Source organism: Rattus norvegicus, chromosome 4 (assembly GCF_021556685.1).
Source record: "Rattus norvegicus strain SHRSP/BbbUtx chromosome 4, alternate assembly SHRSP_T2T, whole genome shotgun sequence".
In the NCBI taxonomy this organism is placed as follows: Eukaryota; Metazoa; Chordata; class Mammalia; order Rodentia; family Muridae; genus Rattus; species Rattus norvegicus.
Genome location: NC_141537.1, coordinates 23,164,292 through 23,184,050, shown reverse-complemented (window position 1 = coordinate 23,184,050; position 19,759 = coordinate 23,164,292). Strand labels below are relative to the sequence as shown.

Sequence of the window (19,759 nt, the reverse complement as noted above, 5' to 3'; positions counted from 1 at the left end):
ATTTGTTTAGTATCTTTGATGCAAGTAAGATCTGAATGAGACAGTAAATAATTACAGAGATGTTCTTGTCAGCACTAATATGAATTATATGGCAGCAGCTAAGATAAGCAGGTTTAGAGCAAGGTGAAAACTTGTGAGTAACAAGAAGTCATTTTCAACACAGCACTTCCTCATGCAGTTGGCTCGTTTCTTTCTCATAAAGAACCTTAAGTATCCTCATGCCTAGTAATGGTAAATTAATACAATGGCAAGCAATACAGATCATTTTCTCTTCTCAGTGAGTCTGAAAAGCCATGTTTTGTATAAAATAAAACAAGACTGATTAATATAAAGTTGGGAATGTCTTTTACTGATATTTACATCTCTTTGCAGCACCCAACAGCCATCTTGAACATGGAGTTGTCGCTGAAGCAGGTACCTTGTAATTTTTGTTCAACAATTCACTTCAGAAGCCTGAAGTTCTCTAAATCAAAGTTCATTTGCGGAATCTGTTGAAACTGGAAACTAGACGTTAAGTCATTAATAATGCAGATAGTGGATGGTGGCTTGACTCCTCCTATTGATTAGAAGTCATTGTATTTGCCTGGCCTTAGGAGAATGAAGATTGAATGTGTGTTCTCTCTTCCTTTGACTTTAAAAGGAAAACAACAACAACAAAAAGAAAAGGAAAAATGAAAAAAGTAAACAAAAAATAAAGCCCCACAAAACAATACAAAAACATTAGGACAGTTGAGTTGTGTGTGATTCTGTTCAAGGCATAACACATATATTTAATATGATAATCACAAACTTTGAAAATAGTTTTTAATTAGGGTATCTGGGATTTCAAATAAGAATTTTGTAAATAAGAAATACTCAATTTAATAAAGACAGGGAAAAAAGAGAATTTTGGTACACAACACTAAAAATCAACCTTCAGTACCCCACTCAATCACCAACTCTTAGAACTAGTTCTCTCAAGAACAAAACTAGAATTCTCTCCTGTTTGTTATGAACTTAATGTTTATTTTGTTCTATTTAATTGATAATGCTTGGGATCGAACTGAGGGTTTCACACACATTAGATAAGCCAATGAGTACTGAGGACACAGTCTTACTATCTATCTCAGGCTAGTTCAGGATGCACTATCTTTGTGTTTTAATACTGCCGCCTCTTGCTTGTTGTGTTTGTTTACAGGCATTAGCCGAACCTTGGGGTTTTTTTGTTTGTTTGTTTGTTTTTTCTCAGAGCTGGTGATTCACCCTAGACCCTTGCAAATACTAGACCAGTACTTTACCTATTCTCTCACTGATATATCCCTATTGATTTAAATACATGCTGATGTCTAACCAAAACAATGTGTTAATGGTAGTCACTTCTAACAATTATATATATATATATATATATATATATATATATATATATATAATTATTTTATAGTTTCCTGGTATTGTATTCTACATCCCAAATGACTAGATTTAGACTTTGCATTCCATTTATACATACATCCTCAAAATTTAAGAAAGTCATTGGTTAACATAAGTTCCACATTAAGACATTACTACAATTATGCATGGTAGTCCAATTATTAAGGGAAAAGTCTAGATGAGCTTTCTTCTCCAGTTTGTGGACTTGCTCATTAAATGACATGTATTCCTTGAATCCATGCTATTGTCCTTTGGATATACAGAAAGGAATAAGTAGCATAGTCTTAATGTCCCCTCTGGAAACATTGGTGAAAGTTGCGAGAGAGAAGTATGCTAACAATGTGGAGAAAGAACTGAAGCACATAAGGGAAAGACAAAAAGCAGAAAGTGATTGGAAGGAGGCAGAAAGAGCAGTAGAAGGGAAATAAGGAAATAAACAGACAAACTGAGTAATGAATGAGGCTATAGTTAATCAGATAAATAAAAAGAGGGAAAGATTGGAGGAGTAAGGATGTGAAAAATAAAAATCTACACCTGTTTCCATTAAGTGTGTATAAAATTTGACCTAAAACATATGTGTGCTTAGGGTAAAAGGAAGTTAGAAATGACTCTGGAAAACTAAGCCTGAATATTTTAGCCCTACCTGTTCTCCATGATGCTTAACGGTTTCAGGACAAAAATCATTAGTGTTTTAAGCAGAGAAATGCCATCTTTTTGTAAGACCATCTTCTTGTAAGGATCTGTCTATGGAAGATGAAGTGGGTCTTCTGCAGAGGTTAGAGAAAAGGATAGCATCAGGGGGAAATAGTTCAAACTCTTGCAAACAATCTATGCAAGCAACGATGTAGGCATTGTAAAGGCAGCAGCAGTCGAGCAGGTGGCAACAGATTAGAGTCCACAGATAGAGTGAAAATTCGTAATGGTGTTGAAAATAAGTACCTCAGCGTATTGAGGAAAAACAGATAGCCGGATTCATTGTATTTGATGACATCAAAGTCTTAACAATTTAACAGGAAATAAAGTGAAAGGTAATTTTTAGAGGATGAGAACCTCTGTGCTTTTTATCTTAGCGCCTATTTCTGTGAGGTTCCTCTTCTATTTAGAGCTTAGAGTGCTCTACTGGAGTTGATCACAAGTTAATTGAAAGCACATGCTGAGCCTTACTCCGACTTACTCTTCCTTCTCCATGACCTCTGCTGCAGACACACAAATGGGACTGTATGAGGAGTACTGTAAGAATTTCAGGGTGAACTTGCAACGTGTCATTTTTGTGATGTGTTTCCAGAACCCTGTAGCCTTTGTTTTGTGATATGGCTTTACTCCAGTCCACTTGGTGATGTCTGCATAGAAATATCAAACATTTCCTCTCCCAATTGTAATCCGTATTCTTTCAGGGTTGCATTATCATTAGCAAACGAAATGATTACTCAAAGATAGACAGTGTCAGGAGTGTCTTTTAGTCACACCGCATGTTGAGAGGCGTAACAGAGGCATGCTATCAATACTGACTGCAGCATCTATGCTTTCTATAACCTACCAGAGTGTAAATTCTACTACTGAGAAAGCATTGGACATTGCAGTTCTACAGGCTAGCAGCTGGTTTTTGACTTAACTACTCCTCACCTACTGCCAAGTCTACTTTAGCTTTCGAGAATGTTGTCCATTTCAGATCAATATGTTCAATACAGAGTCTGGCCATGGGTGGAAGAGCTTGACTTGTCTTACTACCTCTCACACTTCTCCACAAGTGTTTAAGGTAGCTGGACATTCACAACCAGATTTAAAGCTATCCCATGGTATTTATAAAAGAGTGCTTCTTAAGACTAATGTGAGTGTTGCTAATTAATTTCTTCTGCTTGATTTGTAGCAACAGTTGTACGTCGGTTCCTGGGATGGATTGGTTCAGCTCTCCTTGCACAGATGCGATACTTATGGGAAAGCCTGTGCAGACTGCTGTCTCGCCAGAGACCCTTACTGTGCTTGGGATGGAAATGCTTGCTCCAGATATGCACCCACTTCCAAAAGGTCGGGACACACCTCTGGACACATGAGTTTTGTATAGGAGGGACTTTTCTTGCAGTTTAAATAAAAGGCAAAGAAAACTTGGCCTGTGGGAGGAATATTACAATTAAAATGTTCAACCATTTTATATTAAATTAAAGTTGGGAAGGTAGAACAGATGTTCTGAAATAGTGAAATATGGATTTTTTGAAAAAAAATCTGATAAATTCTACACAGTATTTTCTTACATTGAAATGCAACAACATTGAATTTTATTTTAACAGATAACCATGCCACCACATGCCTATAATCCCACAACTCAGAGTGTAGAACCAAGGGAATTGAAATGAATTTTAGAACAGCCTGAGTCACATAGTGACTTCTTGTCTACTTTCCAAAGTAGTTATTAACTACTTTTTTCTACATTTGTTCTATCAAATTTCTAAATGTGAAAATATTCACATCTATTGCTTTTCAAGTCATTTATAAATATATGTTTGTAGAAATTCAGATACAGCCCATTGTACATCTCGTGATTTGGTTCAATTTTATATTTACTCTAATAACTATAATTTGTCAATTTCTGTCACTAAGATAAGCTTCAACGACAAAATGTTTCTTTGACATTTGTAGCCTTTTGTTTTATACACACCTGGAAATTGCTAAGAAAGCTCAACTATTGCTTTATTTGACACACACAATTACAAATGATCCAGAGGTATAAGATACACATTTTCACACTATTTATTATTATTTAAATATACTTTAATGCATATTATATAATTATACATCATACATAACTGAGAATTGAACTCAGGACCTTTGGAAGAACAGTCAGTGCTCTTAACTGCTGAGCCATCCCTCCAACCCATCTCTTCTAGTTCTCCCCGCCCCAAACTGCAGACCGAATGCAGGGCCTTGTGCTTGCTAGGCAAACACTTTACCACTGAACTAAATCCTAAATCCCCCTTTTTATTTTTTTAACACCTTAGATTGTATTCCCCTCCTGGTCTACCCTCCAACTGTTTCACATCCCATACCTCCTGCCCACCCCTCTATCTTCACAAGGATGTCCCCACCCCACTTTGCCAAACCAGACCTCTAAAATCCCTGGAGCCACCAGTCTCTTGAGGGTTAGGTGCATCTTCTCTGACTGAACTCAGACCCAGGAGTCCTCCTCTGTATATGTGTTGAGGGCTTCATATCAGCTTGCTTATGCTGCCTGATTGGTGATCCAGTGAGAGATCTCAGGGGTCCAGGTAAATCGAAACTGCTGGTCCTCCTACAGAGTCGCTCTCCTCCTCAGCTTCTTCCACCTTTTCCCTAATTCAACCAGAGGGGTCAGAAGCTTCTGTTCATTGATTGGGTGCAAATATCTGCATCTGACTCTTTCAGCTGCTTGTTGGGTCTTTCAGAGGGCACTCATGATAGGTCCCTTTTTGTGAGCACTCCATAGTCTCAGTAATAGTGACAGGCCTTGGGGCCTATGCTTGAGCTGGATCCCACTTTGGGCCTGTGGCTAGACCTTCTTTTCTTCAGGGTCTTCTCCATTTCCACCCCTGCAGTCCTTTCAGACAGACACAATTATAAGTCAGAGTTTTGACTGTGGGACAGCAACCCCATCCAATAAAGCAATTAGAAATAATATGAAGGCTTATCACTAACACTTATGTTAGATGAATATTTTTACCTCATTATGTATATACATATTAGTAACATTATTTTCTAAGGAATTATTCAAAGTATGTGTTCTTCTAGAATAAATTATTTGTGATTTTGATTATTCATTTTTAAGTTATCTCTTGAGCTTTTTGTATGTTTTTAAGCTCGAGGTGGAGAGATTGCATTTGCTTCACTACCAAATGCACATTTATTTTGTTTTATACATTTCACTAATCTGTCAAATTCTAAGCTGGAGAACTCAAAGATGAAAGGTGCTTACTTTAGTCTGAAAAATTGGTTAAAACCGAGACACACTTTATATTCTTTCAAGTCTATAAATTGCACAGAAATGGATAAATATGATTATTAGCAGTTAAAAGTTACCAACATTTTGTTAAACTTTTCTGCCCAGTAACACTCATCTTAGTAAATCTTTGGGGAATACTTTTCTAGAAGCCAAAACACAAAGTGCTCATTACTTGGCAATAAATGTTGGCTTTGATTAATTGATCCCATTCCTGAAGAAGCCAAGATTTAAAAACATTTGTGACCTCGTGTACCTTATACCGTCATATTTTTTTTCTTCTTGTATTTCCCAAGGCTGTATCTCTGATCTTACAGACATGCCACTGTGATGTGCTCCCTCACCTAACATAATGTCTATCCGAGGTTACAGATGTGTACAATGGATGACTCTTTTCCAAGGTTGTCATCTGGTCAGCTTTGACCCTGGGGAGCACTCCAAGCATCTGAGAAAGTTTACTGCAGTCTCTCTGATCTCTGAAGTGACAACATGGACTGGAGAGAGTAGCAGGGGAGGAGGGTTCTATAGGATTTAACAAAACTATCAGAGAGGAATAAGAAATCCCAGTGTGCTGTGGCTTGGTGTAGACTAGCAGTGTTAACACTGTACTGTACAGTTCAAACAAACCAAGAGGAATTTTGAATATTTATATTGCAAAAAATATATAAAGAAAAAATACATTTAATCCAATTTCACCATCACACAATTATATGTGTGTGAAAACATCATATAATAGCATGTTAAGATATCTTTAGGTTTTATGTTCATGCTAAATACTTTATGTTAAAAATAGAAAAATACAATGAAAATATATTGATGCATAAGACATATTTAGATTGAGCTAAAAATGTGAAGTTTCCTTTGAAATATGAAACCAGAAAAATGTTAAATACATATTTATTGATATGATGTTTATTAATAACTTGTATGTAGACATGCCATATTGAACATGAAGTTCTGTTTCTGACAGTACTTAATTTATCAAATGAAATCTCCAATAGAGTGAGCCTAGATGTGATGAGGTTTCTGTATTTATATGTACTTTCCTATTCATTGGAACACTTTTATATTATAATTTTGACAGGCAGAAGATGAAGAAGAGTTATTTTCATGTCTTGTATACAAAGTTGGGTCGTAATCATTTTCAACCTGTTCTGTTGAATAATTTGTCAAGTTAGAGAAAAGAACAGTAGATAAATGAAATTCTGATCATCTTAATGCAAAACAGGATTTGTTATGTTGAGACTTTTCTACCACGAGAATTTAAATTAATGTTTGATTGATGGGAACAGTGGCCTGCATTTAGGTTGCACAAGTAACACAAGTTCAGTTTGCATCTGCCAGCTTTAACAGGCGAGACAGCCTTCCTATATTCCAATTAGTCTTGAAAATCTAATTAGCTTAATCTTCTTTCCATAGGCGAGCTAGACGCCAGGATGTAAAATATGGAGACCCAATCACTCAGTGCTGGGACATAGAAGACAGTAAGTATGGGCTTGATGCACATTTCTTACCACTAAAAAATGGTAAGCCTAGTCTTTCTGTTTCTTTTGAAAGTTACTAATAAGTTTAAGCAACCATATATATGACTATCTCACTCTGTGCAATGCTTATGTTCTAGAAAAGTAACAGGATTTTATAAACTAATTCCCGCTCTACTTGCCTAAGGGAATAATCCTCTGTGAAACCCTGGGTTGTTTCATATGTCTTTTAAAGTCCTATGCATTGGCATGTTTCTTCTGCGGTGCCTTATCCATCCTTATAAAGTTTGAAGGCTTTAGAGGCAAAACAGAATTTGGCCCCAAACATTTGAGCATCTTGAGTAAAATGCAAAGACCTCCCAGGAAGTTCTGATAAAAACTTTGGTACTTATTAGAAAAAAATTTTTAGATAGTCTCTCTTTTATTTACATTCACTTGTTCTTGTTCACTTATTTACATTCAAGCAGTAAATGTGCATTGAGCGAATTCCATATGCACTTAACTGATCTGAGTATACTGTGAGACAAAGAAACTCCTTAGCATGCTTATGCCCTTTGGAGATGTCATAGGGTATAATTAGTAATGTAGGAAGGAGAGATCGCTAGAGGCTGTATCATTCCGAAGGCAAGAGTCACAGAACAGAAAGCTTTGAAAATATGAGTAGGGAAGAGGAAGGGATAAAATTCAGTGAAAGACAGAGTGTTATTGTGTCACCTGGCATGCTGCACTAGAATTTGATTAGCCACGGAAACCATCCTGACCATCACCTCAGAGACAGATCTCCCTTTTCTCTCTGCTGAGTGTTGTTATTAAGGCAGTGGATTTTCCCCCCTCCTCTCTTCCATCACATTGTAACTGAACAAGAATGACCTAAGTCTTCATAGTTAATAACTGGTGATCCAGTTGTCAACTCTTGATTGGAAAACAGACACAGCCATGTTTTTACCTCACAATTCATTTTTCTGCAAAGAAAGTTCTAGTACAGAATAGTTTGTATGCCTTGTAATTCCAATGTGAAAGTGACTTGCTTTTACATCCATCATTTAGTGAACATGATTGAATTCATATACATCCTTACGCATATAAATAAGAAGATATTACCAGGGAGAACTTTGAGTATTGAGAATATGTCAATGAACTAAACATTACCTACATTTTCACAGACACTACTTACATATTCCTGGACTTTATATCCAGTGTCTGTTATGTTTAAGGACAAATATAAAATAGGAAACATAAGTGATATATCAGATGATGACAAGTGGCACAAAGAAATGAACAATGTACAGTCATTGCCTCAGGCACTGGGAGTGATTGCCTCCCCTTCACCATGTCCCTTTACTGCTATAAACCATTGCCCAAGACCTCTCTGAGTCTTCATTCTGCCCATTCCATTCCTGTTGAGGTCACTGGCAACTTCTTCCATTGCAAGCCCAACAGACAACCTTCGGTTTCACTTTTTATACAATCGGCAATTCTTTCTTCTTTGTAACACTTCATCCTTTACACTCAGGCTTGCCAGTTGGGAAGTTTTGGGAGGTGGCTTTACTTCTTTGCCAGATTACATCACTAGTCATTGGAGATCTACACCAGACATCCTTGAGCCCCTGTTGTGCCCAGGGTGAACTTCTGCATACTACTGTCGCACTGTGTCTTTCTCCTGGACCTCCTACCTAGCAAACTGCACCTGCTGCATGTTTTCAACTTCCTCACAGTTCGGGAGTACCTTGAGTTATTTTCTTATTCTATGTCTGTTTGCTTTTTTCACCTTAATGTAGTAATAGATGGTGTTTGACTTTAAAGCTTTCAGTTAACTTTCCTTTCTTTTAGGCATGAGAGTCTGCATTCCTACTCAAAAACTGTACTTGAATGCCCAATTAGCATCTACACTGAGTGGCTGAGAAAGAATTTGTGTTCTCATGTTCTGTAGACCACCTCTTATTAGTAAATACCACAGCTGCTCACTCAACTGAAGTGAAAGTCACCTAGAAACCTTAATGGTGCCTCTCCTTTTTTAATTCTATCAGCAACTTCTTTTTTTTTCTCCATCTTTATTAACTTGGGTATTTCTTATTTACATTTCAGTTGTTATTCCATTTCCCGGTTTCCGAGCCAACATCCCCCTAATCCCTTCCCCTCCCCTTTTCTACGGGTGTTCCCCTCCCCATCCTTCCCCCATTACCGCCCTCCCCCTAACAATCACGTTCACTGGGGGTCCAGCCTTGGCAGGACCAAGGGCTTCCCCTTCCACTGGTGTGCTTACTAGGCTATTCATTGCTACCTATGAGGTCAGAGTCCAGGGTCAGTCCATGTATAGTCTTTGGGTAGTGGCTTAGTCCCTGGAAGCTCTGGTTGCTTGGCATTGTTGTTCATATGGGGTCTGAAGCCCCTTCAAGCTCTTCCAGTTTTTTCTCTGATTCCTTCAACGGGATCCTGTTCTCAGTTCCGTGGTTTGCTTATCAGCAACTTCTTGATAATCCTTCTGACTCCACCTCTTCTTATTGGCAGCTCTGACAATGAGGCTCTGGTTCCTCATCTGATTTCATCCTATCCTTGGAATTTACAGTGATGCAGCAGTCGCTCAGAGAGACTTTCACACCCATCTAATCTGGAAACTTTTCTGCTTTCCTCTCCATTATCTATCTGTTAATCTGTTTTGTGTGTTTTACTTGCAATTCCCCTAAATTCCTTAAGCCTCAGTATTTTGCTGATGCCTGAAGTACTAAGTTTGTCCATCTGTAGAATTGCATATCTGAATGTATGATGGACAAGTGCATGCTTGAGCCAGGCTGTGCAGTCAGCATTATTTTAGCTTGATTAATTTGAGCTACAGATTTTATTTGCCACATGGAGCACAGCCTTTTAGCATTCTGGATGGAATGTATTTTAGGTAGTGCAGCTAAATTAATAAAGTTTCTGAGAAACTAACCTTTAGCTTTCATTAACTGACTCATACTAAATGTATGGGAGGGAAAGGATCTCTTTAAAGCTGAAATGGTAGGCCGTGAAGAAAGGGTTTCCGTTCTCTGTCAGGCCATTATGCTTGTTCATGTCACACAATTTCATCAAGCCTGGACTTTTCTCCTTACTTTCCTGTTCGTTATACTGAAATTTCTAAGTATTATCTGGTCAATTCTGTATACCAACAAAAGAAAAAGCTCTCTCTCTTTCTCTCTCTCTCTCTCTCTCTCTCTCTCTCTCTCCTTCTCTCTATCTCTCTCTCTCGCTCGCTCTCTATCTCTCTCTCTCTCGCGCTCTCTCTCTCTCTCATGTGCGTGTGTGTCTGTGAGTGTGTGTGTGTGTGTGTGTGTGTGTGTGTGTGTGTGTGTAGCTGTCTGTCTATCTCTCCTTTCAAAATAAATTGATGGGGCTAGAGGGATGACTCATTAGTAAAAGCACTGGCCTATCTTCTAGAGGACCACTAGATTTCCAGCATTCACATCGAAGATAACAGCCATCTCTAACTCCCTACATAGTTAATCTGCCAAATACTTACCTCTCCGAGTGTTTCTTCATGTAATGCAGGCACACATGCAGGCAAAAACACCGATACAGATAAAATCGAAGTGAAAAAAAATACATAAACTAATTATTCTCCCCAAACTAACAACAGAATACAATATGACCTTAAGGTTGGGATATGACTTTGAAGGACACAAAAAGTTATTTAATGAAGAGATACAAAGTGAAGAGTTACATTTTGTAAATTATCATTTCTTTAAAATATGGCAATGAAAGACTAAAATGATGATACACGTGTAGTTTAAAAATCACCCTGTTGAAGAGTATTTGACTCTCAGGTAACAGTATTATAGCACGAATTTCCTTTCTCTTTAATAATGTGAACGCTTCTTCCCTGATGACATCTGTTCTGAATCAGTCTATTTTCCCATTGCTTTTAAAATCAGGTCAAGGTTAATCTCCAATGCTATGTTTGCTTTCTAGGCATTAGTCATGAAGCAGCTGATGAAAAGGTGATTTTCGGAATTGAATTTAATTCAACCTTTTTGGAATGTATACCTAAATCCCAACAAGCCTCTGTTGAGTGGTACATCCAGCGGTCAGGAGATGAGCATCGAGAAGAGGTAAGCGATCACCAGCAAGGACACTGCTGTCAAACTGAAGTCAAGCTATTTGCTCTGAAAGCCACACAGTTCTGAGTGCCATAGAGCACTCTTGCCACTTGCTGATAAAAGGAAATGTTGGAATGTCTGCTCACTAACCACAGAGGCTACGATTGTTTGGGGAATAGAAAGAGGCCAATTTATCGCAAGTGTAGCATTGATGCACACGTTTAAAATAAATTCCCTTGAGTTTTCTTCCAAACTTTTTGTTTCTTAAAACATTTCAAGACAATTTCTGACTGAAGATGGGAACATGATATTTTCATAACCATGGTAACATCTCTAAATGATAGCTAATATTGAGTTTAGTTTAGTTCACAAAATGAAAGATCTATTTCTATTATATTGTATCATAAGAGCAATTAGAAAAGTATTTGGAGATATACAGATTTTCGTTTTATATATTTATATATTGAATCTCAAGTCAGTGGAGAAAAAGTAATGTTTATTCATTTTTCCTACTAATTTTTAACATAAATTTGGGATTAAAGTGTTTTGAACATTTCCTGACAGAGATAAGTCAATCTATGGAGAAAAAAAAACTATGCTTCTGCTGGAGACGTTCCTCTAGCTGAACGTACCTGTTACATTCTCTTTATTCTGAAATATCTATGCATTATTTTAATGTACCTCACAGCACTATATCACATATCATGATGGTACCATGCTCCATGAAATTCAATGGGGCAGAAACAATGTATTTATTGAATTTTACCGAAAAGTCTGTTCCCTGCAATGTTTCAACTGGTATTTTCATCTGTCTTTGCAAATGGGCAGTTTTCCATTGTCCCGGACCCACAGAGCTGCTTCCGGAGTTGAGGAACAGAGCAGTATTTCTGCTGTATTTGAAGCATGCTACCCTGCAGGATGCCTCCTGCTCCTCTCATAAGGTCGCTGCTTGTAATATTTCCTTTCCTCATAAAAAGCCCCAGGGACGTCCCATGGTCTCCTGGGCTACAGATGTTGTCACCAGGTTATTCTGCGCTAGGAGGAGCTTGTTTCCTCACTGAGCCACTTCGCCGTTGGGTGCTGTTGGAGGAGGTCATGAGTCACTTATCTGCTGACTTTCTTAAAAGACTAGTCTTGAAACTGATGGTGATTATGGTGTAGCCAGCAAGTTAATCGGCAGTCCCTGAGCTTCTGTTGAACTTTGGGGCTAGCTTTAATGAAGAAAAGGAGCAATCCCTCATGCTGTTTGCCACACTGTTTTTTCTTGGTGGAGATTAATGTTTTTCAAACATCTTCCGGTCTCTGCATTTTCCATCTATAGATCTCCGTTTTCCTTTTGTTCTTTCTTTGTTATGAAAGCAAATAAATGGTTTTAACCTTGCAACAACACACAAAGAGCCAAGAGACCACTTAGTGCAGATAAGCATGAGTGATATTTTGGGTTTATTCAGTTCCAGTACTCATCATTGCCCCGGGAGCCTTTCCCGGCTTCCTCCTGTTACTAGTAAACACTATCCTTTTATCTCTCTTTTGTCCATATGTAATCCGCAGTCAAAAAGAGAAGCTCTTTGAATAGCTCTTGTTTTCTGATAATAAAAAGGATCCCTTTATATTTGCTTTCCTATTAAATCAGGACAAAGTCCTGAAAGAAAAGAAGTAAGTTGAAGATATTAGTCACTATACTGTTTCTTCATCAAGATCACCAGGGAGGACACACCCCTTACAGAAACAGCTACAGAAGGTTTGAGAAACCATTAGCCATTAAACAAACAAACAAACAAACAAAAAACAAATACATTGTGTTCAATAATGAGCAAATGTCCTCATGTTTCTTAGCTGTAGATTTTCCTTAATTTTCTGTGAAGTACCTTAGGTGTGCATAGTTTAGGTAGTTGCTAGCAGACTCACTTAAAACACTTTCCTCAAGCCATTCATACATTACAGAAATCAATAATTTAATATTAAAATATTATAAGTAACTATTAATTATATATCATTTGTGTTCAACAATTTTAATTTTTCTACAAATGTTATATCTTATAAAAAACTACTTATTTATAAGTGTATAGTTTTTTTAAAAAAGAAACTATTCTGCTGAGAAATTTCTTCCCCAATAAGCTATTAATAAAGTTTTTCTAAGGTATTTTATACTTACACATTATATTTATGTGTTTTTATTTATTCAAAGGTAAAAAGTTATTCTAACAGTTATTTGTGTATAAATTTCATTTCTTAGAGGAATGAGCCAGTTACTTTATCACTGTATTTCCTTTTGCTTTTTGCCTAAAAATGATTAACTATTGATTTTCTGATATATTAATAAATGTTTCATTATGTAGTACTATGTAAGCCTAATTGGAAAAAACCTAAAAATATGTATACAGAATTTTCCTTATAGTATTATTTTCTTCTTCCCACATTAAATTAGAAAGGTATTCAGGGTTTTACTTTAAATATAATCATATTTCTTACAACAGGTTTACAGACTTTCCTATTATTTTATGCTGAGAGTGTTTTTCTTATTTAATACCAATTTCTCTCTAGTCATATTTTCTGTTGTCTGAAAGAAAGGGGTATTTTTGAAGTTATAGTTTCTAAGACGTGAAGAATTTTTTTCGGCTTTCCAGCTGCTCTTTCTAGAGAATAAAGTGCCCCTCCACTTAACCTGCTAACTCTATCTAAATGACTGTCACCATTCTTTGTTCTTCCCACTTAAAATGAATTGCCTTTCACTGAGGAGTTCCATTTAACAGTGCTGAGTATGTAATTCTTGCTCACATCAGCAAGGGGATAAGTGACCCAGTTGAAGAATGGCCAGTATTCTTAAATTTGGGGAAGGTTTTGCTTAGCATTCTCCGGTGGAGAAAATTCCATGAATTTGAATCTCGGTGACCAGAAGTCATCTCTTTGAGAGGAGCTAGACTTTGTACGCTGTCTGTGCTACCATTTCACAGTGGGCTATGCAGTTGCCTGGTGATGTGTCTTATCCCAGGACCAAAGGAAAGCATTATAGAGAGGTAATGGACCTTAAGTGAATGTTAACCAATTACTTACTTTCTGGGTCGCAGATTTTTATCTATAAATTGTGAGAATCTTCCAAATATGGGGGTTCAAAATGTGTTTTATTAAAGAGTCAACTGCGCTGAAGCTATACTTTTGAAATTTTGGAAAAGCACAAAAATTGATCGAACAATTTAATAGACCTCTGGTAAACTCATGTAGCTTAAAAATCTTCTAGAACACAGTTTGTAGCTGTTGATCAAAAATTAAACAACAGATAGAGTATTCCATAGAAGTAGGGAAAGATGAAGACTCGTTACCTAGATCTGTCCCCCTTAGGGACTGTGCTAACATAAAAAGAAGGTAATGAAACGAGGTCTTGGGACAAAGTTTCATAAACAGGATACAGAAACAGAAGGACAAAGCCACGCTGGGGTGGTGCCTAGTGAGCATGAAGCTGGAGTCATAATTTCCTTCCTGTTGGAAGATTAAAGAAAACAAGAGAAAGCACGCAGCTAGAACTGTGATCGTGTCTAAAAGCCAGGCTGAATGTAGCCACAGCAACAGGAAGATACAGAACCACGGAGATCTGTAAGGTATACAGACAGACCAGAACTGCAGTGTCATGCTGACGGCTGCAGGCCATTTTCAGTAAAGAGACTGAAGAAATTAAACCTTTCATACATCACAGCCCAAGCCTCCTGGCAAGTATAATGTTGCGAACACTCCGAATTTTAACTTCCATATCTACCGTGGGCTATGCAGAAACTGATGAGCGGGAGAATGTTCAGAAAGATAAATAAATCATAAAAGGAAGTAGTCAGAGACTAGCATCCAGGTTTATAGAGCCAGCATTTTGAGATCCAAGATATATATATATATATATATACATATATATATATATGTATATATATATATATGTAATTTCTATGTTAAGTATGAGAATGATATTTTTGTTCAGTGGTCTCCCTTTAGAAGTCTACCAATACATATCTACTTTTATCAGGCAGGAAGCTCTTATGGTAGTGGTTCTCAACCTGGGTCATGATTCCTTGGTGGTGGGGGTGGGGTAGGTCCCGTTTCACAGGAATCATATATTGGATGTCCTGTATATTAGATATTTGCATTATGGTTCATAACAGCAGTGAAATTACAGTTAGGAGCAATGACAATAATTTTATGGTTGGGGGTTACCACAACAAGAAGAACACTATTAAAGGGGCACAGCATCAGGAAGGTTGAGAATCGCTGTCCTGTGGTTGGAGAATGTAAATTAATTTGGGGTTAGTTTGTATCACAAAGGTGCTTTAAGATGTCATGACTTTTAGGTTCAACCCACTGGGAAAAGAAAACCCAAATAGCGGAAGAAAGGGACACAGACAAGCAAACAAGCAAAAGCCTGATGGTGTAGACTCTAGGCAATGCAAAGCAGGTCTGGAGACCATTCAGCCTCATTAACTGAGGATCTGAGCTGTGACCTGCCTTTGGCCTCAAAAGGTTCCCCACCAGCTGCACTTCTCTGGCACAGAGGGTGGTTTGCCATATACTTGGTTAGTTAACTGGGCTGCTAGCCAAAGATGTTTCTTTCCCTTTTCTCATATTTCCAGAATAAGAGAGGTTTTTTCCCTCTACATTCTTTTCACATAAGAATGTGGAGTACAGTCTACCCACTGTGAATAAATTTAATTTAGCTGTCTTTATGCCTCCTCCATTTCCATCAACTAGAAGTCTACAATTCAGGGACAGATGTGTAAGCTGGGAACTCTTCCAGATTTCTTTGTTGTTGCTGCTGTTGTTGTTGTTGTCGTGGTGGTGGTGGTGGTGGTGGTGGTGGTGGTGGTGGTGGTGGTGGTGGTGGTGGTGGTGGTGATGGTGATGATGGTGGTGGTGGTTTTTCTACTTCATTCCTAACCATTAAACATTTAAACACAGGCTTTGTGTTGATAAACATGCCCCAGATACATTGAAGATAGCTCATTATTTTTAAGCCAGGCAAGCTTAACATTTGGATTGTCCCTCAATGCCACACCATCGGAAGTGTGAGCGCCACACTTCAGGGGACGTTCTTTTTATTCATTGTGCTTTCTTACACTTGAAATCACTTTACCGTGTTAGGCCAAGTACCCGAAGCTATGGTAAAAGTTTCCAAAAACACTGCAGTCCATTATGGGTACAACTTGATGTTAATAGGGAAATTAGCTTTAAACAGTTTTAGCCGTTTAGCTCAGTTCCAGCTGTGAGGTGCAAATCTGTGTCCATATTTTTTTTCCTATTCCCTATTCACAAGTCATAGTTTCTCCTTCACATAGACTATGCAGATAATTTATTTGACGATGTGTAGAAAGCAGAGCCAATAGCATTGTTCTCTGTTTCACAGGTAGTATACACTTGGAGCTCTTCACTGCAACAGTGACTATTCTTACAATCTCCCTTAAACCTGGGATGTTAGGCCATTGATCTCCATCTGCAATACATGTAAAGGTCACTTGATAGCTTCACTTTCCTTATTGTTTCTCACAGTGTATCACTCTTATCTCTATACTTCAGAGAAAAACTAAATATATCCCAAAGTTTCATTTGACTCATTAAAATTCAATGTAGAGAAATATGTAATGTCTAGAGGGCTACTATTTTCTTTTCTTTCTTTTTTCTTCCTTTCTCTTTTTCTTTTTAAACCGTCTTCGACGTTGGCTGACAATCTTATATTTGATGACAGAAAGATGAAGAGTGTATCTTTTAGGTTCATCTAAGTAAAACTATGCGGTCTGTTTTCATTTGCTTGTGGGTCTCTGTTTTTAATTTATTACCTACATTTTTTTCAACCTGCAGTTGAAACCCGATGAAAGGATCATCAAAACGGACTATGGGCTACTGATTCGAAGCCTGCAGAAGAAGGACTCTGGGATGTATTACTGCAAAGCACAGGAGCACACTTTCATCCACACCATAGTGAAGCTGACTTTGAATGTCATTGAGAATGAACAGATGGAAAATAACCAGAGGGCAGAATACCAGGAGGGGCAGGTCAAGGATCTGTTGGCTGAGTCACGGTTGAGATACAAAGACTACATCCAAATCCTTAGCAGCCCAAACTTCAGCCTGGACCAGTACTGTGAGCAGATGTGGTACAGGGAGAAGCGGAGACAGCGCAACAAGGGCAGCCCAAAGTGGAAGCACATGCAGGAAATGAAGAAGAAACGAAATCGACGGCATCACAGAGACCTGGATGAGCTTCAGAGATCAGTGGCTACATAGCTTTCTATTTAATTTAAAGAGAGAATTATTTACCTGCCTGCAGAAGTAATGTTTTTTGTTCTGTACATCCCTTAAACTAACTCGTACATGCTTTCCCATGGAGTCTCACTAAGGCACAGAACGCTATGCTGAATAAAGACGGTATAGGACAAAACTGAACTATCTTTCTGAGAGCAAAACCTATATCAGCAAAGTCAAGAACTGTCCTAAAAATAGGGGCATCACGTTTGTAAATGTTTTACAGTCTGAACTCCATGTCACGTAAATAAGCAAGCTAAGTGAACACCGGGTCCACTGAGGAAGGTCCTTTATTCCCAAGCATGTCCATTGAGCGTAGACTTTCCCATGCTGGTGGCTGTGTGCTTAGAAGCAGCTTAATCATCCCAGTCTAGAACAGGTGATCTTGTAGGGACTGGAGAAAAGGCACACATTAGAACAGCTTATGTTAGTAATAGGAACTTTCTCAAGGAGCCATCAGCCTACACTTGGAGCCAGGCATGGGAATTTAGGAAGGTGGGTTCTGTCTTTCTGGCAACAGGCTACATCTAGTGTACTGCAGTAGTACTTTGTGAGAGGGTATTAAGGATCCTAACCAGGTTCGTTTTGATTGGTCAAGAGAAGCAGCGTCACAGTCGGAACCTGATACTCAACGATGAGCTCTAGAATGCATACTCTAGTAACTTAGTACACGATTCCTGTGCACTTTGGGAGACATGGTAAAATATCTTAATATAATAATAAGGGTGACATGGTGTACACTGTATCCTAATCTGTAGATGGGAATTGTTAGGAGACAGACAGAAGGATAACTGTAAATTCTGGCTCTGAGAAAAACTTATATTGCCATAAAAAAAGGAGAAAGCCAAAAAGTAGATAGAATGTGATGGAATTCTTTCCACTGGAGTATAAATATCTGCCAACTTGTAATGTGTCAGTTAAAAATAATTTAGATTATAGCACATTGTTAGCAAAAGCTCAAGTGAAAGTAAAATTTGTAAAAAAAAATATGGGATGGCAATATTTTATTTATAACCAATGTATTTCTCTGTTCTCTTTTTTTCTAAGTATTTATCATTCTGTATATTGTTTGCATTTATATCCTTTATTGATTATATTTGAGGAAATAGGAGAAAGCAATGCGTAATACATAGAGATAATTGGATAGATGACCAAGGTGGGGAGTGGGGTTATATATTTGTTAACTGGATGGATAAAAGCAAAATTTTGATGACGACGAGAAGGGTTAAATTAACTCTTCGACATCTCTTTACAAAAACTTTCAAGCAGCACTGTTTTTAGCAGTCACAAGTCACAAGTAAGTCTTCCACATGTAAAGAAAAAAGTTCACAGCATTAGCATAAATACCATTTTTATTCTGCTAGCATGTGTTAAATTCAACTTCCCTCTGAACTGTGTTTTCCTGCCAGTCTCCTGTAGAAATCACCTTTCTTTCCTTCCTTTAGCACAAAGCCCTTAGCCTTCCTCTGTTTTGCCTTTTCACGCCCTTTATAGTGTGAAATGAACAATTAGTCACTTCCTCGCAAAGAATGCAGCTTTTTAGTAAACCAACAGACCTTGCTTGTTTCTCATGCATTCTACATGTTTTGAAAGTTTCTGTGAGAAGCCTGTGTGATTAAAGGCCAGTGTTACAGAGTCAAACAATCTCTCTGTTCAAAGTAGCATCAGTATTTTACATTCATTTAATTTGCATTGGTTATCTATCTCAAGGGCATAACATTGATCTGCAAAGGTCTAGTATAATGATGAATATTTGTAGATGCTTCACTGTAAGAAAAAGAAAAATTGAAGGAACGATTTTAATATGTAAACCAGAATGAATTGCATCTCCAGAAGAAATGCATACAAATTTTTTGTCATGGTTAGAATACTAATCATATATCACACAGGGTTTACTGGCTTACTGAGTGCTACAAACTCATAGCAAACTCAAGTCAATGAGGGCGTGCTTCATTTAAAAAATATTTTCAGATAGTTGTGTATCAAAGAGTAATATTCAAATATTAAAAGTATTAAAAATTGCACAACATTCTATTATTTGTGCTGACTTCTGAAAATTAATTTTATATAGATAATAATGTCCAAACTATTTTTTATTTACTTATATAATTAGGAATGTAATTTTTGTCAACATTCTGTAAATCTGATTTACATCCTAGGTTTAAAATTTTGACTGGTTCAGACATAAAACTATTAATGATTAAATATATTATAAAAACCTTTAGGAAAATAAGACTACATAATAAAGTAGGGCTAAGGTTTACGAGTATTTTCAAATGCAGGCTATAGCAGAACAACACTCATTCTTCCTTGTTCAAAAGACTTAGAAGAGTGTGAGAAAGATCAACTGACAAATGCAATGTGTACTTCCCTACCATTGAGAATGAACAAACTCTGTATTGAAATAATGAAAAAAAAGAATATTTCCATAAGTTTCAAATATTAATGGCACCAGATTGCCCCAGAAGTGACTCTGAACTATCTAGTTATTCATTCTTTAATATATTTTCCTGTCTTCAGTTCATCTTTAGCTCCTTGAGTATTTTTGCTGCGTTTTT

At 37.4% G+C, this 19,759-nt stretch overlaps 1 protein-coding gene across 1 annotated transcript in view; it reads left to right on the top strand.

Moving 5' to 3' along the window:
• Positions 1 to 19,225, top strand: part of Sema3d (semaphorin 3D) — a 186,960-nt gene extending 167,735 nt beyond the window's left edge. The window contains 5 exon segments of the mRNA NM_001104633.1: positions 373 to 414; positions 3,275 to 3,432; positions 6,794 to 6,858; positions 10,801 to 10,940; positions 16,758 to 19,225. Of these exon segments, the coding sequence (NP_001098103.1) occupies positions 373 to 414; positions 3,275 to 3,432; positions 6,794 to 6,858; positions 10,801 to 10,940; positions 16,758 to 17,183 (831 nt within the window). The 3' untranslated portion in view covers positions 17,184 to 19,225.
• The last annotated feature ends 534 nt before the right edge of the window (positions 19,226 to 19,759 follow it).